A 23,932-nucleotide genomic window follows, 5' to 3' on the forward strand; every position below is an offset into this window, starting at 1 on the left:
GAGGTCTCCGGGGAGAGCCGTCTCCAGTGATCGTACAGACGAGTAACTTCCCCCCCACAGACGTACACCACACAAAGATAAGGTTTAACGTTCTTTATAAGTAATCTTTAGGTACGAGAAGATGGTACAAGGAGGTCTGGACTCAGGGGTCCCCTCGATTCTAGTCTCTTGGATGGGACAGGGGGTAGCGGGACAGTCTTGTTACCAATCTGGTAGATGCGATGATATGATGGATAGCTCACAATCCTCGAGCTCAGCGTTCTAGATGGACGGGCTGCGGCAGCGCCAGCAGGTCCCGAGATGATCGTAGGTAGCGACGGTCCGCGGCGGTGCCAGCAGGTCCCGGGGAAGGTGGTAAGGACAACGGTCCGCGGCAGCGCCAGCAGGTCCCGATGAGGATGAAGGATGCGGAAGGTTGCGGCAGCGCCGGCAGGCAGGACAATAGTTCACAAGGCAAGGCTACGGCAGCGCCAGTAGTCCGTCAAGGATGAGTTCTTCTCGGTGTCTCTCGACTCCAGGATACAACTGCCTTCCTGCTCTGGAGCTGCCCCAGTTATAGGTCTGGCCTCCTTTGATGTCCAGACCCTCGCACTTGGAGGTCGGGAGGTCCGGGATGAAGGAGTCCAGACACCCAGCAGGGGGGTGGAGCCAGCGCCCGGGGGAGCTGGGGCGATCGGCACCTGGCGGGGGAGAGCCATCGACACTTCTTTCTCCCATTGACCTGCCAAGTGGTCCGTTCACCTCCTGGGTGGATGGTGGTGCCGGGATGTCGGGGTCTGGCCAGGCCCAGGGTTAGGGTCGAGCTGAGGCCACGCGGCCGCGTGGTGCAGTGTCCAAGACGGCGGCAGGGTCGGGCAATGGAGTTGGTAGTGGCCCGGCCCCATGATACGGAGATGTCCGGGGTCAGGAGTCCCGTAGGAGACGGGGTGCGGGCCGCTTCCGTGGGTAACACCTGGAGGGCCGGGGCTCGGGCCCTGTCATGCGGGGAGGGAGCAAGCCCTTCACGTGGCCTGTCCAACAGGAGGAAATACAGGAATGGGTGGATAATAACAATCTAATCCCCAGTTATCAAACAGGTTTTCGAAAAGGGACAGGGACAACAACAAATCTCACAGCCCTAGCACTCCTGATAGAAAGAGCCAAAACGAAGAACAGCCGGTTATACGGCTGCTTTATCGACATCAGAGCAGCCTTCGACCGAGGTAGTAGGGGGAGACTTTGGGCAAAACTCAAGAAGTGGGGGCTGTCAACAAACCTCCTCAACTCACTAATGCTCCTCTACACGGACACTTGGGCAAGGGTTAAACAAGGACAGGGCACAAGTCTCACGTCAAAAATTCCAACCAAAGACGGACTGAAACAGGGCTGTGTCCTGGCTCCTTGCTTATTTAATTTATACCTCGCCGATCTAGGGAAAAAACTTGGTCAAGTTGTAAGTCATGCTCCGAACCTCTGCAATACCCCAATGCCAATCATTCAGTTTGCAGATGACATTGTCCTTTTAAGCCAAACCCCAATCGGGCTGCAAAGGCTGATAAATGTTCTACAACTCTACTTAGAGGAAGAAAAGCTGGAACTTAATAGAGACAAGACAAAAGTAATACATCTTGTAGAGCGAAAATCAATCAAATACAATTGGACATGTACCACCTTGCAATAGGGGAACAGCTGCACTATCGGTATCTGGGGGTCACCATCGGCAAAGATAATTCAAAAAAACAACACTCTGCGGTGTTAAAAGCGAAGTCCCAGACGTTAATCTACGGATACAGGCGTCTCTTGCAAAAACTGGATGGTACAAATTATACCCATCTTTTAAAAGTAATGGCCGCTCATGTTTTACCCACATTATCGTACAGGCTGGTAACATGGCTTGGAGGGGAGGCCGGTCTACTAAATACTCTACAAAACAAAATTTATAAAGAAGTATTCAAACTGCCTAAATGTTCCTCACCAGCGCAGGTGAGATTAGAATTTGGGCTTCAAAATCAAAATTTCAGGGTCAAGTCAACATGTGTTAAATTTTGCCACAAACTTCGTGCCTCCGACCCAGACACTCTAAATAATCTTTGTTGGCAAGCAATCAATACAGATCCCACTCAGCCCTGGGCCATTCATTTGGAGAAATGTCTTGTGGACTTCGATCTGCCAGTTACATGGAATAAAAAAGTTGATCAAGCCAGTTTCTGCAAAATAGTAAATTCTATTGCCAAAAGGAAGTCTGTTCTAGAAGACAAACAAACATTGTCCCATCGACGTCATGCCTGGTCAGTCATTTCTTCTTACTCACTCCAACAACCTCAGGCCTATTTGGCAACCCATTTTAGCCACTATTTAAAAAAATACCTTATCAACCTCTGTATGGGCCTTCATGAATCTAAGGATTTACTACCTTCCTGGAAACCCCAAGATGATTGCCCAAAATGTCGACTCTGCGGATATCATACTGAATCTCTAGTTCATTTGTTTTGTGTATGTCAATCCCTTATGGTATCTAGAAGATGCTTTATACGGGACATATTGAACAACCTGAATATAAGAACATGTCGCCAGGCCGTTATTTTCTGGCTGGGAGGTTCATCTCTGATCCTGACCTGTCGAGGTCTCAAATTTATGATGGAAATTAGAAAGCAGCTACAGGCCTCCCAATGATCATTTTACATATTGCTTTGCCCCTACCCTCTTTGCAAGTGACCCTCAGCCCACTCTATAAATCCTTATCTTGTAAGAGGGGGCGGGTTTCGAGTAGAGCTTTAGTTTTAACTCTTTTTTTAAATTGTTATTTTCTTGATTTTATAATGTAACCTGGTTAATCTTACCTTTCTTATTGTAAGGATTTTTATTAATTCAACAATAAAAACATATTGTATTGTATTGTATTGATATGTGGCATATTTCTGGAGATAAAACACGCTCTGAGATCTGCTGCTTCTCCCTGTTTGAGTAGGGGAGGAGCCTATTTTCCAAAGGCAGCCGGACACATATTTAATGGGATAGCTGGTAATGGAGGTGTGCACAGAGACTGATGCACAGCGTGTGCGGTGCCAGTACAAAGAAGTGCATCTTTAGGTGGTTTGTAGAGTTTAGTGTAGATTGCACACGGGATGATGTCCGCTGCAAAGCAATGGAAACACATCTCCATTACATGCACACACATTTCCCTGAGTATATGCGTCAGAAGTTGGACTGCTCTTACATTTCACTTGTACCAGCTTTGAAAGCGAGTCATAGCAACCGTGAAAGCAAGGAAGGCTAGGGAAGATGCCTAAGCGGGAGAGAGCAACATGGGAGCAAAAGGAGAAGCACCTGGGTGAAAGCAACATGGAGCATTCGGGGGGAGAGAAGTATATGGCGAGAGAGAAGAACACAGAGAACGTGGGAAGAAGTACATGCATGAGAGAGAGCAACACAGAGGGCGTGGAAGAGATAAGCTCACAAGGAAGAGAGTTCGAAACCACATGCACTCTCATGGAGTGTTTTAGCAATAAAATAAAAGCAGTTCCTTAAAAGAGAGCAGTGGAAGGACACTAGTAAAGAGACCTTGCTCCAGGGGAGTGACAAACACAAGATGAACAAGGCAAGTCTTTGAATAAGAAGTAAGTAAATGAGAGTGACAATAAAACCAACCAATAGTAAGCAACAGGCCGGCTTTGAGTTCACTGTAAGATCCTGGTGAATTTGCACTGCCTGGTGGGCTTGATTTACTCCAGATAACATGTCTAACCATGCCCTTGTGATTGCCGCCTTAGGACTAGAGATGCTTTGAGGAGAAAGGCCCGTTTTTGTTGAGGGGTGGCGATTACAGGAGGAGGATTGCTCAGTCTACAATAGTGACGCCTGCAGTATCTGCACAGTGCCCAATAGGTTATGCTACAATTCATAGTTTCCGCTTTCAATAATATAAACATTCACTAATTCAAACATTTTATGCAGCAAAAAAAATGCAGTGTTCACACAAACAGGCATAAATGTAAAAGCTGTGTGATAGGGAGAGTGGTCCCACATATTACAATTAAAAAGAGAATGTGAATGTTATTCCCTATGTTCCACAGTATACTTTTCATTTGAGCAGGCAATCGGTTTGTGTTAATGTACCTGCTTCATATATCTCTGTGCAAACTGTAAATCTCATCTATGAATTCTGACATATCCACTCACCTTTCCATCCTTCCAATGTCGATAAAATACCTGAGTAGGAGGACCCCCACCATAATGTTTGCCCTGCCCCCCAAAAAAGGTTATCAAAGCTTTCTGTAAATCGTTCTTCCTGTAGCAGTAAGAATTGGTGGCAATAGGCCAGGAACCCCTGCTTTATCGATTCCCCCAGACAGCTCTACCAGAAACGGGATGCCGTTGACAAAGCGATGGGAACCTGTAGAGGTCAATCGCAGACGTCATAGCCTGCGTGCCCTTATCCGTCTATCTCCACCCATGTATTCTAATCTCTTTCATGAAACCAGAGCTCAAGGCGATTTCGTTGTATGACGTTATCGGGAGGTCACTATCGGAATATAGGAAGAACGTTGTCACCATTAAATCTGCTATGTTTTCAAAAACAATAAATGTGCTTTTCGGTCTGGCCTGTTCTCCTCTTCTAGGAAGGTTCGGGGCGTTCGGTGTGACCTTGGGCCGTAAGCGGCAGCGGCGCTCGGCCTGGGGTAGCCGCGGCATGTTTCTGTCTAAATCTCCTTAGCATTTCCATGCATTTGCAGGACGGGATCATAAGCTGGCAGGCCGGAGACGGCAGCTGTTGGATCTCTACCGCCCTCCCCCCCCCGCCTCCCAGTCGGAATAACAATGGACTTTGCTCTAATGTTTTGCAGGGAAGGCACAACACCTAGCTAAAAATACCTCCTAGCACTCCCGGAGGGCAATGAAGGTGCACTTGGCACCGTTTGATCGAAGAGAAGTCACCCTTGACCTTAGGGTACCTCCCCTATGATGGGCACTCCTGATGTGGAAGAACAACCAGAGCTGGTGACCTTGGAACTGGGTTCGAGGATCGGCAGCGGCTCAACATCCTGTGATTCTGTACAAATCACTTAATCTCACCGTGCCTACAAAAAAATGAATGTGTCCTTGTGTAATGCAGCCGACCCTATGGCAGTCTGTAGAAGAACTATATGCACCAAAACGTCATGTCAGAGGCCCACCTCCGCAATGGGTCTCATGTATTGCCAATTTTCCAAGCAGATGAGAGGTGCATTATAGGAGGATGTCAAAAGTCTACAGGAAAAGCATTGCAATGTTTCCCGCCTCATGCACGGACCGTATGTACTGGCCGTGGTCCAAGTAGGTGGGAGAGGATCACATCAAGAGTTTACAGGGCAAGCTTGCAATGATTCCCGCCTTGGGTCCTACCAATGCCATGGTCCAAATATTTATACAAATCAGTGAAGTCAGTGTGATTTAACAGGATCTTTAATTGACTTTAGTTTAGTTGTAGTTTGTGTATTTATAGAGTGCCCATACTCCCTGGGGTCTCTTGTCACAGGGTCTGCAAGGTATGGTTGAGAAAGGCATTATTCTATGTGAGATGAGATGTTTTTCCGCTGAAGTGGTAGGGCTCCCACGTGTGGTGCTAGAAAAGATTTTCTCCCGAAGGAAGTTTTGCAAAAACAAGGTATGCTGAAAAGTTGTAATGAGGGAGTGTGAAGCGAATAGTATGACAAATATCTAACAATTTGGCACCAAGAAAGGAAGAGGTGTTCCCGAAGCAATAATAGTACACTAAACTAAGCGTTTAAATTGAATCCTTTCATGTCTGAGCTTGTGCATGTAAAACGTACCAAAGGAGACAATCACAGAATACACTTCCATTTTTAAAAGTATAGTTTTGCCATTATTGTTGCTCTGGAAAGGGTCACCAGATGGTTTGGGGATAGGAACGGTTGATCTGCATAAGTATCTTGTATTAGCACCGCATGTTTTGATGTTTATGTGGTTCCTTGTGCACAGCTGAGCCTGTTGGTACTTTGAGGGTTTGTGATTTGTTTGTAATGAGGATTTGGTGTCCCTGGATGTTGATGGACTATCTCAGGGTGGAATGCAGTTCGGGTTTAGAATTCCCTTTAATTTCAAAGAGACACTGGATTTATGAGTACCAAGTGGCACGTTGTTTTATGTTGTGTAAATGTAACTAGTGCTCATGTGAAGCATTCCAATACATTGGGATCGAGGTTTCGCTAAATAAAACTGCAAAAAAATAAAATAAATTGAGGCTCTCAACCACATCTAACCCAGACATGACAGAAACATAGTGAAATGGATGAGTCTCTCCTATTTGAGACTTAACGGATTGAAGACCGAACTCATGATATTAGGCGACTGTTCGAGTATCGATCTAAACACGCTCTGGCCACTCTCAATGGGATCACCACCTACCCCCAAAACAGAAACAAAAAGCCTAGGAATATGGTTAGATAAGAACCTCACCTTCAAAATCCAGGCTAGAAAGGCAGCCGCCTCATGTTAGTTATGGCCTGATCAGAATTATTCGGAAAATCATTCCCCTCCTCCCCCCGCTCGCAAAAAGACTACTCACTCAGGCCCTCATCCTATCCAGATTGGATTATGGCAATGTCCTATTTTTAGGTGCCCCCAAAGAAGTCATTTCCAAGCTACAAATTATTCAGAATTGGGCCGCAAGGCTGCTCACCAACACCCCTGCGCGCTGCTCAGCAAAACCGAGACAGCGAATCCGACGGAGATCAGGACGCCCGAGGTTTACAGACGCACTGTCCCGTGATGTGAGAAAGGCTGTGGTGAGACTCAAATCTGCGCTCTGGGGAGTACCCTTGCCGATATGGAGGTAGAAACGGCTCTATACAGCCTGGGCCCCCGGCTGCCCCGTTGCCGTCTGAAATTATGCAAAGTGGAGGCGGCAGGCACTGAAGCGCGGAGTGACGCGGGGAGTGTGGCAGCAAGCTGGGCTGGAATCTACGCGACCTCGGGGATGTGCGGCAGCCTGCTCCCTGACTGCGTAGTGAGACACAGTATGTTGGGTTCTCGTGCGGCGCCCTTACTGGGATATCGTAATTAAAGAGCCGCAACCCAGAGAATACTCTGTGGAGGAGAGAGCGGCATTGCGGAGGCTGGATAGTGGTGCGGTGCTGGGACGGAGCCACCGCTTACGAGCACCCTAAGTAAGGCCTCTGGGAGGGCGGCGCCTAAAGACGTTGAACAACTGGCATTGCGCTTGCGGAGACTGTGTAGTGGAATTGCCTGAACACTCCTGAGAGAGAAAGAGCAAAAATGTTGTCAGTACCTCGATGGAAGTGGTATTGGGCAGTGTGAGATGGTAATGCTGGCCCCATCTGCTATATCGTGGCAATACTTGAAGTGAGGGCCGTATAGAGAGTCTCCTGGCTCACATGTCGCATTACACGGGCCTCGGTAACCACAGCGGATAAGACACACACAAATGGTGCTGCTGCTCTGACACTAGTGTGGATGTGCTAATTATCAACACGCGACGAAAACAGACAAGTTGGGGCACATCAAGACCGGTAAACTGCGCAGTGGACTAAAGGTGTGGAGCAGGCGGTTGGATGGAGAGACACGGTCCGGTGTGGGCCTTGTGTGTGAATCCGGGTACTGTGGTGGGCTACTGGGAAAGACGCTGCGGAGGAGCCTGAGAATACACGGGAAGCACGCTGCGATCCCACGGTCGCTGTACCCACGCTGACCGCTGCCGAGGAGAGCTACAAGATGGGACGCAAAGGGGTGCGACAATTGGACCACGGCGGGCAAGACTGCGTCCCGGACACGGCAGACTCTGCAAATACTAAGGCTGGACCTGAGAACGCTCCGCCGACTGCAGCGCCTGCATCAGAGGACAAGTTGGATCTCATCCTACAAGAAGTGCGTGAATCCAGAAAAGCGGTTGAATCCCGAATAGGAACCCTGTCTACTGGAGGGAGCCTACCCCTCGTGTGTCCCCCCGCATCGCCGCCGCAGCCTGGTACAAAACGAACATCGCCGCCGGCCTGCGACCAGGAAGTCAGGCAGGTCGGGCGGGACAACCGGAAAACGGAAGTAGGAGGGCGGGAGCCTACCCCGCCTCCCACGGAAGAGCTGCAGCTGTTTTGAGCACCGGAGCAGGCAGGAGCCTACCCTGCGCCCCGGTGCACTCGCCCTGAGAAGGAGGGAGGAAGAGTCCTGCTGCCGGCGCCTTCCACGAGGCTCCCAGGAGTGAGGGAGAGCCCGTGGTAACCGGCATAGAGGAGCCCTGCAGCTGTCGATGAGGGGAGAGCCGCACCAAGGAAGCCGATGAGTGGGGCTTCGCCTTGTTGCTGAGCTGCGAGGGCGGGGGGCATGTGTGTGCGCGTGCGGCGGCGGGGGGCTGTGTATGTGTGTGAGCGTGCGTGTGTGTATGTGTCTTGGAGTCTGTGTGTATGCGTGTGTGTATGCGTGTGTGTGTGCTTAAAAGAGGCCGATGACTGTGGTGGGGGAAGGGGGTGTGTGTGAGCGAGTGTCTGTCTGGCTGTGTGTGTATATGCGCGCGCATGTGTGCCAACTTGAAGAAATCGGAGGGATGTGCAAGGCGCGGTGTGGGACGGAACGTGTGCGTTAGCGCACCCAAATCCTGGAGAAAAGCTTGTAACACCCTCTTGTCCCTCATTCCCCGAGACGGACAGCTATAAGTCTCCAGCTGGACTCATCCTTCGGATGCTATTCCAGGCGAGACCTAAAAAGGCCAGAAGCGGATGTAGGCTTTTCTCACTCAACGTATCCAAACTATGGAACGCCCTCCCAATCCACCTACGGAGTAAGCATGATCATCTAAAATTCCGCAAACAACTGAAGACTATACTGTGTTGGGAGATTTTAATTTCTACCTGGAGGATAGAAACAATCTGGAGACTGCCAACCTTTTAGACATATTTGCTAGCCATGAACTGGAGCAAATTGTCAAGGAACCTACCCATATGGCAGGTCATACCTTGGATGGCATCTGCACCAATCATCCTAGCATTAAATTAAGTAAAATAACACCCATTCCTTGGTAAGACCCTTGCGCAGTGCACTTTTCTATTACACTCATTACCATGTCTCAAAGGAGGAGACTTAGATCTCCGCTCAGGAAATATCGTGTTTGGAAGGCCGTTACAAAGTCTGAGCTGACAGGGGCTCTTTATGACACATCAATGGGTTGGATAGATGCAAACCAGGCAGCGATGGCTATACAAGATAGTCTTAATAGAGCTGCTAATAAGATAGCACCGGAGAGACTATTAAAATCTCGGCAGAAAAGGGCGTCGTCACCTTGGTACTCAACAGAATTATAAACAGCCAAAATCAAGTGCAGACAAAAAAAGCGAGCCTGGAGAGCACATTATGATTTAGGTCATAAGAAGATCTATTGTGCGGCACTCAAGGAGTATAAAAACCTAATCTTTCAAACTAAAACTGTCTACTACTCAGGGAAGATACAATATGCTGTGCATTCTGTAAAAGAACTGTTTCTATCAGTCAATTCTCTGTTGAAATGCCCACGGGATGTACATTTTAGTCCAGATCAACTGTTTACGGATAAACTAGCTTCCTTTTTTCAAAATAAGGTACAATCAGTATACAACGATCTGATAAATGCAGTAAAGAGCACAGAAAGCAACCAAGCTATGCAACCTGATATTAGCAACACTCAGGTGGGCCTGTCTCAATTCTCTCTACTTGATGAGGACACCGTGGCAGATCTGTTGCTAAAAACCAAGTCAGGATCACCTATGGATCCCTGTCCCCGCTATGTTCTGCACATGGCTCCAATAGAGATTAGTTCTTTATTAAATCCGGTTATGAACCAGGCTCTTACCTCAGGAGTTTTCCAGCTAGCTTAAAAAAAGGCATGTTTCCGTCCGTTGTTAAATTAAATGAAGCTAGATCCCACTGAGGAAACAAACTATTGCCCTATTTCCTGCCTACCTCTGCCAGCCAAATTATTGGAGAAAGCCATGAACTTGGAGCTGTCATCTTATCTCAAGATCAACAGCGTTCTCGATTATACTCTACATGGCTTCCGTGGGAAACGGCATTGATCATGGCAGCAGAGGAGATACGGAAGGGCATGGACAAGGGTGGCGGAGTTACTTTGGTCCTGTTGGACCTAACAGCAGCCTTTGACACCGTAAACCATGAGGTACTGATTCAAATACTTCGGGACACAGGTGTCAATGCCATAGCGCTGGACCTCCTCACCTCCTTTCTGTCAAATAGAGAACAAGTTATCTTCTGGAATGGCTATCAATCGTAAAAATGTATACTTCCTGGAGGAGTACCTCAGGGTTCCACACTGTCGCCCTCACTGTTCAACATCTATATTGCCCCTTCGGCAAAACTAATTAAAAAACTAGGCCTTAAGCTAGTGTCATATGCTGATGACACTCAGCTGATAGTGTCAGTTTCTCATTCAGTGGAAGCCAAGGCAGCTGATTTTTCCCTTTGTATGTCTGAGGTTATGTCTTAGATGAATCAAAACTTTCTAAAGCTGAATACTGAAAAAACCGAAGTCCTTGAGTTCGGTCATAAAGCATCCATTTGGAATCAGCTTTGGTGGCCGAGATCTGCAGGGGCCTGTCCGATACCAGTGGCTAAAGTCAGGAACCTTGGCATAAAGTTTGATAAAGACATGTCTTGGAGGCCACAGATAAATCAAGTGGCCTCTGCATGTTTTTTTATGTTAAAAGGACTGAGAAAGATATTACTGTTTATTCCTTTTCCTCTTAGGAAAACAGTTATAATCGCCACTATCTTTTCTAGAATTGATTATGGCAATGCCCTATATTTGGGAGCTGGTACTGCTCAACTGGCCAAGCTGCAATCAGTTAAAAATGCAGCAGCGAGAGTACTTCTCAAATTGCCTAAACACCAACCTACTTCTCACGCAGTCAGGCAACTACACTGGTTGCCAGTACGACGGCGGGTGGACTTCAAAGCAATATGCTTGGTTCACAAGGCATTGTCTGGAGAAGGGGCACACGATCTTCAATCCCTATTCTCCCGGTACCAGCCAACACGACCCCTGAGGTCTGCCTCTCAGGGTCTGGTCAATATCTCCAAGATACAAAGACTACGTTGGGGAGGCAAGGCTTTCTCCTTCTTGGCTTCGAAACTGTGGAATTCAATGCTGCTACACATTAGACTGATCCCTAACCGGAGGATTTTCAGGAAGGAAATCAAAACATGGCTTTTCACTCAATGAGTCACTGGTTATCACCTCGTTCGGCTACTTCTCTCAGCGCCAAGACTACTCAGCAGTAGTGTGCTTTAGAAATATCATCAGTCAGTCAGTCAAGACCTTTCTATTCATATAGACTCCCTCCATTTCGCCCTTCGTATTCCTTCAGCGCTGGGACGCCTACGGTTAGCTACGTGCTTTACAAATGCCAAATACAATACAATACAAACATCCGATTCAGGTGGGAGACTCATTCCGTTTGAAGCAAAATGGCATTATTTTAGCAGTCGTCCCCCTGAAATTGCTTCTGTTGCACAGGAAGTCAATGGGAACATACCTTCCACTGATTTCCAGTTTCTTGTTCTGAAATGTTGGCATGTATGCAATTTCTTGCCTGCCCTTGTCGTTCATTAATGCCTGCTCTCTTGTGGTACCCTTGCTGTCTCTGAATTAGGGGTCATCTGTCTCAGGACTTTTAAAATTGATTATTTAATGTCTTCGGCCCACCTACAAGGCTCTGGTCCATTACTTCTCTGCAGCCAGTGAAAATTTGCAATCGTGACTCTTTTTCCTATCCACCCCACTTCTTATATTATGTGTGATCTCTAGCAGGGCCAGGCTGGGAACCCAAAGCAGCCCTGATAATTTTGTTGGACCAGCACCTGGTGGGTGTTGGTGGAAGGGGGGTGCAAGTGCCAAACACTGCTTCTTTTGTTACTGGGGCGTGGGGGCGATATTGCAGTACTGATGCTAAATCGCCCCCAGTAACAAAACCGCCCCTGAGCTCTGCAAAACCTCCCCCACCCTTACAGCCTCCCGGGAAAATGGTCGATGCCCAGTACGACCAGTCCGCCCCTGATTGGGCAGTGACACTTTTATTAAACTCAAGTTTCATATTGTTATTAGAGGACAACCTTAACTCCCCCTCGAAGGTTCCATGTCGCAGTTGCTTTACAGAGGAAAACTTATGGGGCCATATTCACAAGCCGAGTAGCTGAAATCTTACCTCCATATCTGGACTTGGCGCCTTGTGACTTGGTTGTCATTCAGTTCCACTGTTTATGAGTTGAAATGACACGAAAAGCAGCATGTCATAGACTATATGCTGACCATTAAGTTATTACCATTGTTGTGGATGGGCGTGGAAATCATGATGCACTCTGGGGATAGAAAGCTCTGCCCTGATGTGACATTCAGAGGCGTAGCTATGACTATTGTAGCAGCTGCAGTGGTGACCAGGGGCGTTATGGCCCACTGCACCTCATTCAACTGGTGAGCAAGGGAGGCCATTTTCGGAGCCTGCAGTGCGGGCCCAGCGCCCTTTCTATGCCTACACCACCGGCTACAGCGCAGAAAGTATGCACCCAAGATGCCAGCTAGCAGGTTAAAGTTAAATTAAATAAAGAAATAAAAATGCTATGATGCTGCCAACTGCTGTACAACATAGCAAAAACAATGACAAAACCAAAAGATCTTGCATAGGCGAGTCCTATTGGCTTAGCCTATGCACTTTTTTCCCTTGTCTGTTTTGCCTGCACCCTCCCACTCATCATCCAGTAGTTTTCTGCCTTGCCCACCCCCTCCTGTTGTCTGTCTTGTCCCCTACCCACCAGCAGAAAAAAAGCTCGCTGTTACGCAGCCAGCCCACGCTGTGTCATACCACTTTTTCTCAAACTTTACTTTTAGCCTTGCTACACAGCCATGCTGCTGTACGACATGGCTAAAAGACACTGGCAAAGCCAATAGTACTCGCATAGGCAAGACCTATTGGCTTTGCCAGTGCTTGTTTATTTGGCAAGAGCCAACAGCTACCCAGACACTGGTAATAGACCCTTGCTGCCACTCAAGGTGCGCCTAAAGCAGCATCCATCTTGGAAATTACCTTTCAAAACCATTCCTGGATGACTGCCCATATGAATAAATGTGTGCAGACACAGAGGCGGTCATCTGTGTTTTTAGTATACTATACTATAAACCCCCCAAAAAATGTCGATGACCGCCACCACTTCACTTATACTTTTTTTTAAAACGATTCATATGTGACTATTCATGCATGTGCACACGCAGACAAATATTTTTTAAGGTTTTTATCAAATCATAACTAAAACAATTGAAAGATGGCCACCCATACATATGGATGCAAGTGCATGTGTGTGCCACACTGGGCGAACATCTCTGAATGTTTTTCGTACTCTTTACGAAAAAACATTCAGAGCAAAGAAGCATTAGCAAAGCCAATAAATCAGCAGTGAACACCAAATTGCCAGTGCTCGTTTTCTGGTCTCCAGACATGGACACAAAACTCTATATGTAACCTCCGGAACCTAAAGAAAATACTACAGATCAAATCATTTGAATTGGACACAACACTCCAGTTGAAGCAATCTTATTTTGCCAAAGTACTTCAAATGGGACCATGAGAATTGGAAGCAACGTACTAGTTGAGGGCAACAGAGCTGGACAGAATGCTTTGATTAGCATCTCCAGACCTAAACATAGTATTGCAGAGGAGTTGTCCAGATCTTGGTATAGATATGTCCTAAAATTGACACAATATGCTTTTTAGTTCTTAAATACGTAGCAATATTCCAGATGCGGCTTCAGTGTGCACTATAGTGCCCTTTGCTCCCTTTAAATGTTTGCCATCTTCAGGCCATCCATCATGATAACCTCATGGACTCTATTTATGGACCCTGATTATGGACTCTTTCCTACATGATGCTCAGCTGATATGTTAACTCATGGTATAACTTTTGTTTGTTGACCTCTGACATGCTACTTTAGGACTAAGCCTCAAATCCCATGTCTAGCCTTCAAGGCTCCTCGTGTCACCCAAATGCCTTACTTTGTCTTCGGGTGTGCTACACTAAGGCGTAATAATTCTATAAAGTGGCAGTTATATCACTCTCTGAGCTTTCTTAAATCATACCTCACTTCTTCCATCCCCTCTATGGCATCAACTACACAACAATCCTTCATCTCCTCTGCCCATGGGCACATCTCTGCAGCAGGAGGAAAGCACATCCCGCCATTAAAACTGAGGTTCTAGAAATTGACGCTGGTTACAGCTCCACTATCATCAGACCTGAGAGCCCAGACACTGGCAGTAGGTCAGAATCTCATTGTCATTAAAAGCCAATGTCCAGGCGCAGCCTGGCATTAAGGGCGGAGGGTCTCTGCCCCCCACTTTTTTCCAACACATTTAGAGTGTCTGTCAGGATGAATGCAGGTCAGCCTGACAGACACTCATCAGTTTCAGGTCAATCAGCCAGATGATGTACATGCGCTAAATGTGCATGCGCCTGGCTGCCAGAGCCAAGCTGCTGAATATTTCACAGCCCTGTGGGCGTGACCTCCTTGGTCTGGCAATGTGCTGAGAGGTCCTCCATCTCATGATGAGAGGGTGTGCCACCAATAAACTCGGCCCTGGGCACTTCAATTTTAAGCCCTGAATCGCCCAGAGCCGACTGTCAATCAGTGACTTCAGTCACAAAGAGGGGTGGGGTCAGCAAGTCTCACTGACCCCATCCCACTCTTTGATGAGTAAGAGAAGGTCCTGCTCTCATTGGCTGATCCATGACAAGGTGAGCCAATGAGAGGAGGCGGCGGGATCTTCGCCAGTTCCTCTCCTGAATCCTCTAGGAACCATGGAGGCTTCCCTACCACCACCCAAGATCACAGCTGACCAGGTTTTTTTTTAATTTTGGGTGGGTGCGTGTATGTATGAATGACTCTGTATTTGTGCATGCGTGCTGGAAATGGACTTTGCTTGTGAATGTTGGGTGTACGTGAGTGCTTGTGAATGGATGGGTGTGAGTAAGTGTGTATGTGGAAGGGTATGAGTATGTGTGTTCATGTTTAGAAAAGAGTGTGTATGTGTGTGTGCCCGCCCTACCTACCACTTCTCTGCATTATGGGCCGCCACTGCCAAGGTCCCAGATACGGGCAGCAGGCTGTAATTGAAAGTGAGGGCCCTAGACACTGACAGTGGACCAGAACATCTGTTACTAAAATTGAGAACCGCAGATGCTGTCACTGGACTTTTACCCCACTGTAATTTAAACTGAAGGCAATGGGTACTGACAGGCAGCGAGGAACACCTATGCCACTAAAACCGAGTGCCCCCTGCTCTGTCAGCCAATCAGAATCCAGATATTTTTTTTATTTAAAACCGAGGGCCCTAGACAATACAAGCCAACCAGAATACCTGTCACTAAAAACTGATGGCGAGATACAGTAAGTCGACCAGAACCCTAGTGTTATTTAAACACTGACAGCCACCCAAACCATCACAGTTATTAAAACGGAGTACTGCAGATACTGTCCGTCTACCACCCCCCTGTAGTATACACTGAGAGCCACAGACAGTGCCAGCCAACTAGTACACTGCTGCTACTAAAACTGAAAGCCACAGACACTGTCAGCCATTCAGAACCCCACTGTCACTGAAACTGAGAGCCGCAGAATCTGTAAGCCGGCCGCTGGGGGGCCCTGTGGGAGTGGGAGTTCCAGGGGGAGCACAGATAGTTTGGGGAGATGTGACCTGCAGGCCTTGTTCACCAATTGTATCCCACACATCACCTACCCTGAGTGCACCCCACACCTGCCTGCCTCTTACCACTCTCCTGCGCTGTGCTCCGTTGCTTTCTGGTTAAGTATGCATTCTGTATATCCCATACTTACACACATACTTAGAACCAGGGGCTGTTATTGAACTGTCTGCTGCTTCTCTTTTTTGAATCCAGGGCTCTGCCCATGAGGCGGAAGCTGAGGGGTGGAAGGAATCTGCCTGTCACCCTGCTGGACAGAGACATATTTGCGTGGGGATTAGGCACATGTCGATGGGAAGGATCATGTTATCTTAGCAGGATTTAGGCTCATGAGCACACAAGAGAAGCATCCCGGTCATCGATGTTCAGGTCCCACAGCTCTATTTCCATCTCTGGATAAGTGTGACAGTCCGGGCTGTGGTTGTTGGAATAATTCTGGCACGGGACAGTGCTTTAAATGGGCCGGTACTCACTGGTATAGAGTACTGGCACTTCTCAGTTTTCTCCCCTGGAGTACCGGAACTTTTTCTTGTATCAAGTGAGTACCGATACTCCTGGAGGCAAGCTGGTGTTGGGCTCTGCGGTACGGGGACGTACAGTGCGGTGCTGATGTGTACCTTCAGAGTGAGCCTGTCTGTGAGGCGCGCCGACAGTCAACAGCGAGTGTATTCCAACACTAACAGGTACATGCATTATTGTTGCCGTTTGCGATTCCTACATCCTTTGATGCATGTACCTACTGCTGCTGCTGCCTCACACTCTAACTGACAGTGTGACAGGACAGTAAGGAGATGTGGCCTGACGGACAGAGATCCCCACATTGAAACTTTTGCGCTGTCGGCAGTGGCGGCTGCTACAGGGCAGTAGTGGTGCGGCGGGGGGATTACGAAAAAAAAGACAAATTCACTTACCTGCCAGCCGCCGCTTCTCCTTCATCCTCTTTGGTCGACACAGGAAAAAGAAGGAGACTCCCCTAGCCAATCACGACGCTGCTGTCACCAGCATGGCAGCAGCGTTGTGATTGGTCTGAGCAATGTGGTTTGGCACTCAGATAGGCATTGGGAGCCTGTGCATGTTCTCCACCCAGGCTGCGCAATACAGCCGGGTGGAGAACATTCTAACGGCCACATGCATCGTTGTTGCCGTTTGCGATTTCTTAATTGCGAAAATTAAGGAATCGCAATTAAGAAATCGCAAAAGGCTATGCACCAAGAAATCGCAATTTTTTTTGCGATTTCTTAAATTTCCTTAATTGCGATTCACAATTTGCGAATTGCAATTAAGAAATCCCTTCCCATTGATTCCCATGGGCCTAGAGGCCCATAGGAATGAATGGGAAGTCATTTTCAATATGCGATTAGCAATTTGCGAAATTGAAAATGCAATTTCAAGGGTGCAGGGGGGGGACCCCCCCCTGCACCCCTGAAATATAACTTTAAGTGCATTTTTCACACACACATGCCCCAAGGGCATGTGTGTGTGTAAAATGAAACTTTCAAAAATGCACTTTTGTGCTTTTTTGAAAGTTTTCGCAAATTACCATGAAGGTCAACTTCATGGTAATTTACCTCTCCCTATTTGCGAATTCGCAAATTTAAAATGTTCATGCATTGCATTTAAGAAATCTCAAATTGCGATTTCTTAAATGCAATCGCAATTTTAGAAATCGCAACGTAATTGCGATTTCTAAAATTGCGAAAAACATGATGCATCCCAATTTTGTAAATTGCATTCGCAAACGGCAGAAAATTGTGATTCGCACCGTTTGCGAATGCAATTTACTTTGATGCATGTGGGCATAAGTGCGCATAACTGTTTTGCGGGCCTAAGACAGCAAGCCAAACGGTCATACCCACTTACAAAGTGCTCACCACTCCTCCCCCTGCTCTGATGGGCTTCTCCGCCCCGCACCTTCAGAGCCTTCTGAAAAATAAAATGACAATAACAAGGTGTTATTATCATTTTATTTTCCCTGTGGGGCGACGCGCCTCCTTCTTAGAGGAGGAGTCGCCGCTGTCAGTTAGAGTGTATGGCTGCAGTGCTGGAATACACTCGCCATTGTCTGTCAGAGATCCCAATGCCTTTCGGCCAAGTTCGGCTCATGTGTACAGCGCACAATTGGTACTTTTTTGCAGTAATATATAGTGCACACTTGGCAGAGGGTATAAAAGCACGTGCACGTTCTACACAAAAGCATACTTTATTTTGTTTTTATGGCACAGGGAGTTGAAATCCCAGCTTCCGCTCAAGCAGCCTGTTATTCTGGGCAATCTTCCAGTGCCATAAAAAAACAAAAAGTATGTTTTCATGTAAAACTTCGGCTTCTCATGTAAAAAGCTTTAATGCCCTGTGGCCAAGTTCGCACTATATAAAACTGCAAAAAACATCAATTCCGCTCTGCACATGTGAAGGAACTTGGCCGAAGGACACAAGCGCACCTTAGCATTGAATAAGAAAAAGCTGCCAGTGTTAACGCCCCAGACACGCCCCTACCAGACACCCAGGACCCATCCCAATCAATTTGGTGAGTACCGGCACTTCTATTTTTCCTTTTAAAGTACTAGAACTGGATTGCAGTCTGCAGCCATCTCCCTCCTTTGAGGAGGACTTGCCTTCGTCTGCATGTGTGGAGATCACACAGTTTTGCAGGAAAGAGACACAACCTGCAGAACACAAACCGGGCCCCGGCACATAGCCAAGGACCTTTTTGTGGTCATGTCGCGTTTGATGTGCCCCACAGCGGTACACCAGCTCAGCCTACATCCTGCAATCCAAAGTTATGTGACTTCTGCCATGCCAGCTCGTATATGCAAAAAGAGATTAATAGTGATGGTAGTGATGCAGGTATGGTAGTGATACAGGTATGACCACAGAAGGTAGACGTTGGAAGACCAGAGTTTAAGGGCAGTTCTGGAAGGAACAGTATCAGAGGACAAGGCATTTTTCAGAGGACCAGAGGTCATAAGATCTTGCTTCTGGTCATTAGTGGCAGGTGTTGGCAACAAACTGGCTACTATCTTTAGGTGAGCCCAGGGACAATGTGTAGGGTGGGCGGGGTCACAGGGGCGGTTGCCCCAGGTGCAAAATTCTTAGGGAGACAGGGGCATTCTTAGGGGCACAACATTTTAAAAGAAAAGTGGAAGGATACTTGCCTTGCCCCATGCGCTGGCAACCCACTCTACACCGCTGTGTAGGATGGACACAACCAAGTAAGTGCGACATTGCTCAGCTAGCTGGGACCAAACTTGGCCCAAGACATGGCTTGAAGTGGTCAGTACCCAGGGCAGGTGTAATCAGCTGATGAAAGTAGAGGGCCTTGTGCCCAATAGTCGCATATAGTCCTCTAGTAATAAAGGATCAGTTCCCACTTGTTTTGTACCCAAGCTATCTAGCATCAGTATCGTGTCCCTTCCTTGGAATCAGGTGCCTTCAGATTATGGTGTTTTCATATTGTAAGAACCATGCACTGCCACACAGGTACATGGGATGCTCTCCACCCCTTCCAAGATCACACAGAGTATTTGTGCTGCAAACTCAGATGTAAAATACCTTATTATACTGGGTTAACTTAAGTCAGTAGCCAGGTGAGAGAGACATGGCGAGCTCAGAGAGGCAGGCCTGACAGATAAGGATGAAAACTGGATGGGGAAGTGACACAGAGGCCAATCTATTTGAGTACATTATAATAAACCTTGTGTGGGCATGAGAATAGGATGGGGGATGAGATGGCTCCCTCACACAGGGGTATGAGGGGGACCTATGTCAGCTTAAGGTGCAAGTGCAGGCCTCGTGAATGGCTGGAAGCTGGGCTGAAATATAAGTGCTCTAACAAGACAATGTGCAAACCAGAGGGAAAAGAGAGAGGCATTACAGTGGAAGGAAGGTGTACAGAGAAAGTTACTTTCCTGTAATAATCGTTTTGTAGCCTAAAACTATTATTTATGAAGACTACAATAACCTCAGAACTGTGCTGGCAGCCTGGCAAGAACATAAATCACAGCTGTAGACTGTGAGTAACTGCATAATCACCATACAAAATACATTACAGTTACATGTATAAATACAAGCAACAGCCGCATGGCAGACCTGTGAATCAGCAGCTGGAATTGTTATGAACAACAGACAAGCCTCTCAAATTCCTCATAATGCTTTTAGACGTACACGTTTTTCGCACAGTAATTTGGAAAACACTGGATTGTGACTTACCCTTTCAGGAACTGGAAGCCGTGGGTGCAGACCAGCAGGTTCCCATGGGAATCCACCTTCAGCAGGTTGCCGTAGTGGGCATCGAACACCAGGCCTCTGAGCAGAGAGTAGAGAGGCAAGTGTCAAAAGAGCCAAACTTCCAGGGAATGTTGATAGACTAGAACCAAGAAACACCCTGAGTTTGGGAATGTTGGCCTTGGTCCAGCATTGATGATCTACCAAATTCCAACATGCAGGTGGATATGTGCCCTTACCTCAGTTGCCCTTGTGAACCTGCTAGCACTGGTTTGTTCAAGGGGAGTGCAAAGCTTGCGAATGTCTGATGGAACACGTGGGACCAATGTTCACAAATTACTAATACTGAACATATTTACTAGTTTTGGTGCTCTGCGTGGCCTTCCAATAGCCATCCCGACGTGCCCGATGCTTCAAGTGAATGATCAAACACGCCCAGACCCTTTCCCACTTCACAAGCCAACGAGCACCAGGGACCCACCCAGTTATGAATATGGGAGATTTTGGCAATCTGCACTTTCAGAAACTTTCGATAAAGTATTTGGACCCTAGTTTTAGTACATATCTAAAATTGCTCTTTCAACAATCAGTGTGACCGAGTGTCTTATAATTGGCTCCATTAAAAAGAAATTACATAAAAAGTGTATTAAGTTACACGGTTAAAGAGGTTGACTGATTGCTCTGCTACATGACTAGACCCTGAAGACAGGAGACTTAGCAGGGGAGAAAGAGAAAGAGGCGTGGAGTTAGTTTGAACTGGAAAATGTGTTCTTTTCATTATTAGTGTTAATAACCACAGTCACATAAGACATGACAAAATAAAGGTTCATTGTTTATAAGAAAATGCCTCTGTGCGTTTTAAAAATAACACATAGAAAGGTAATAAAAACTGAGCATGTTTTAAGTAATGTAATTAGAACATTAAGCAAGCAGCAAACTCCTTTAGGCCACTGAAAAGCCAATTTAGCTCTTGACAGATAAAATAGTATTGTTTTGTTCTTCAAGCCATAGCACTGACACTGAGTACATGATGTACAGCTGCATAAGATGACAAATGTGCAATTCAGAAAGTGTTTGCGTCCCTGTGGTCGCCTATCAGAGTTCAGGTGATTTACTAGCACATTCTGAATTGGTAAAGTGATTTGACTAACACAGGGAAATTAAGTTTAAAAAATAAGCATCACATTCGGGTCTTAAAACCCCAACTGTGGATTTACTTGCTTATTGGAAGAGAACGAGAACAGTGCAAATGAGTTGAATAACGTATTCTTACAAATTGAAAAACAGTTTTATTTTAACTTTCTTATACACAATCATGGTCATTTTAGCTGGTAAAACAAATACAAACGTGTTTTGGGCTCATTTTTAGGCATTGACCACAGACAGCTTTCATGCATGCCAGTATTTTGAAATTAGAAAAATGGGAGGATAAAAAAAAAAACATGGGGGCTTTATTCTCCCAATTGCCATACGCGAAGCAAAGGCAATTTTAGACGGGCGACAGCTAGAATAAAAAACATTTTTTGACTTACAAATTCGGAAATCGCCCGACTCAATCGGGTCTGTTGGCAAGCATCAGGGTCCCTGGCAAGCAGTTATCCTCAACCCCTCCCCCCAGTCACCCATGTCCCCAGACCCCTCAATTCATAGTGCATTCGGGCATTTCACTATAGTGCCTTCTGCACAGAAAATGTAAATTGCAAGTCACAGGTTCCACCATGTAGTAAAACAGCAGTAGGTTCAGGCATGTGTTACAGAGATCGATGAATAATCTGCAGGTCACAGTTCTAATCCTGTAAATAGCTCAGTCAGGTGCCAGCACCAAACGTCAGCATTTAATCTGCTTTGAATACATTTGAATCCTTGCAAGGATTGGACAAAATGTAATTCTTTAGATATTGATAAAGTTAGTGCTAATGAGTTGAATACAACCAGGGTCGGCCTAAGGATCTTGGGGGCCCGGGGAAAGACATATTTTGGGGGTCCGTCTTTGAAACAAATTTGAATTGTATTATTCATTTGCTGTTAATTCAATCCTGCGTGATGCCAAACAACACTAAGGGGCAGATTTACAAGCTCCTTGCGCCACTTTTGTGTCACTTTTCCCATGTTAGAAATTACGCAAAAGTGGCGCAAGGGCCTTGTAAATCTGCCCCTAAATGTTACGGTAAACTTGACCAGGAACACGGAAAAACAATTTAAATGTGTCTTGCTCAGAACCCCAAACATCCATAAAATGATTTAGGGTAGTGTGTCAGAGTTTCAGGTAGGCAAAGAGAGATTTAGCAAGAGAAACAGAATAGAAAGAGGGCAAATAGAGTGAAAATTAACTTTTCCAGGGGGCCCCTTGGAAGTTGGGGGCCCTGGGCAATTGCCCACTTTGCCCATGCCTTAAAACGTCTCTGGATACAACTCAGACCATTTAGCCAGTGTAAAAAGAAATTCAGTTTATATTATATACCATATAAATAACAAGTCAATATTAGTATAATTATACACATACACTTGCACATTTAGGATATATTATATTCAATTGAATGGACATGGTATTTTCCATAAGCGTTATGAAGACAGGATGTGACGTAACTGCCATCAATTCGTGTTTCTCTTTTAAGGCTACCCACATTTTCTTCACTTTTCCTCCCTTAATCCTTTGTTCGCTCTCTTGAGAAGGCCTGGAAAAAAGACCCAAACTCCAACACCAGGGACGCCTTCAAGAACGCCACCCGCATACACCACCAACTAATCCGATCTGCCAAGAAAGCCGCATTCAAAGACCGACTAGACAACAACGCCCACAACAGCAAGGAATTATTCAACATCGTCAAAGAATTTACCAACCCCTCAGCCAACTCCAACGACATCACCCCCTCTCAAGCCCTCTGCGACTCCCTAGCCTCGTTCTTCCACAACAAAATCGCAGACATCCACAACAGCTTCGTCAACCGACCCGGAGACCAACCCACCCAACCTTCTGCAGGACCTCCACCCCCCTTGAATATCCTTAATGAATGGAACCCAATCTCCACTGAGGACACCATCCGCCTGATGAACTCCATCCACTCAGGATCCCCCACAGACCCCTGCCCTGACCACATCTTCAACAAAGCAGACTCCACCATAGCACCACACCTTCGAGACGTCATCAACTGCTCCCTCAACTCCGCCACCTTCCCGGAAAGCTGGAAACACGCAGAACTCAGCGCCCTTCTGAAAAAACCCACAGCTGACCCCACCAAACTCAAAAACTACCGCCCTATCTCGCTCCTTCCATTCCCAGCCAAAGTCATCGAGAAAGCTGTCAACAACCAGCTCGCCGCCTTCCTCGAAACAAACAAATCCCTCGACTCCTCACAGTCCGGCTTCCGAGCCAAACACAGCACGGAGACCGCCCTCATCGCAGCAACAGACGACATTCGAACTCTACTGGACAACGGAGACACAGTCGCCCTCATCCTCCTCGACCTCTCCGCAGCCTTCGACACAGTCTGCCATAGCACCCTTCTACAGCGCCTCAGAAACATCGGAATACAAGGAAAAGCACTGGAATGGATCACCTCGTTCCTCATAGGAAGAACCCAGAGAGTCCGCCTCCCACCATTCAACTCAAAGGCCACTGAAGTCATCTGCGGCGTACCCCAAGGGTCCTCACTCAGCCCCACCCTCTTCAACGTATACATGAGCCCCCTCGCGGCCATCGCTCGCCAACACAACCTCAACATCATCTCCTACGCGGATGACACTCAACTGATCCTATCACTCACCAAAGACCCTAATACCGCCAAAACTAACCTACATGAAGGAATGAAAGAAGTAGCCGAGTGGATGAATCATAGCCGTCTGAAACTGAACTCAGACAAAACAGAAGTCCTTATCTTAGGTACCTCCCCCTCCGCCTGGGACGACTCTTGGTGGCCAGAGGCCCTTGGAAAAGCTCCCATCCCGACGGACCACGCACGGAACCTGGGCGTCATCCTGGACTCCT

General features: G+C 47.0%; 1 protein-coding gene across 1 annotated transcript in view; it reads right to left on the bottom strand.

Moving 5' to 3' along the window:
* The window catches only part of LOC147679841 (cytosolic purine 5'-nucleotidase-like), a 242,758-nt gene that overhangs the window by 131,907 nt on the left and 86,919 nt on the right, over window positions 1-23,932 (bottom strand). The window contains exon 4 of the mRNA XM_086943402.1: window positions 19,933-20,028. Within this exon, the coding sequence (XP_086799528.1) occupies window positions 19,933-20,028 (96 nt within the window). The remainder of the gene's footprint in view (window positions 1-19,932; window positions 20,029-23,932) is intronic.

Source organism: Lissotriton vulgaris, chromosome 11 (genome assembly GCF_964263255.1).
Source record: "Lissotriton vulgaris chromosome 11, aLisVul1.2, whole genome shotgun sequence".
Taxonomy (NCBI): Eukaryota; Metazoa; Chordata; class Amphibia; order Caudata; family Salamandridae; genus Lissotriton; species Lissotriton vulgaris.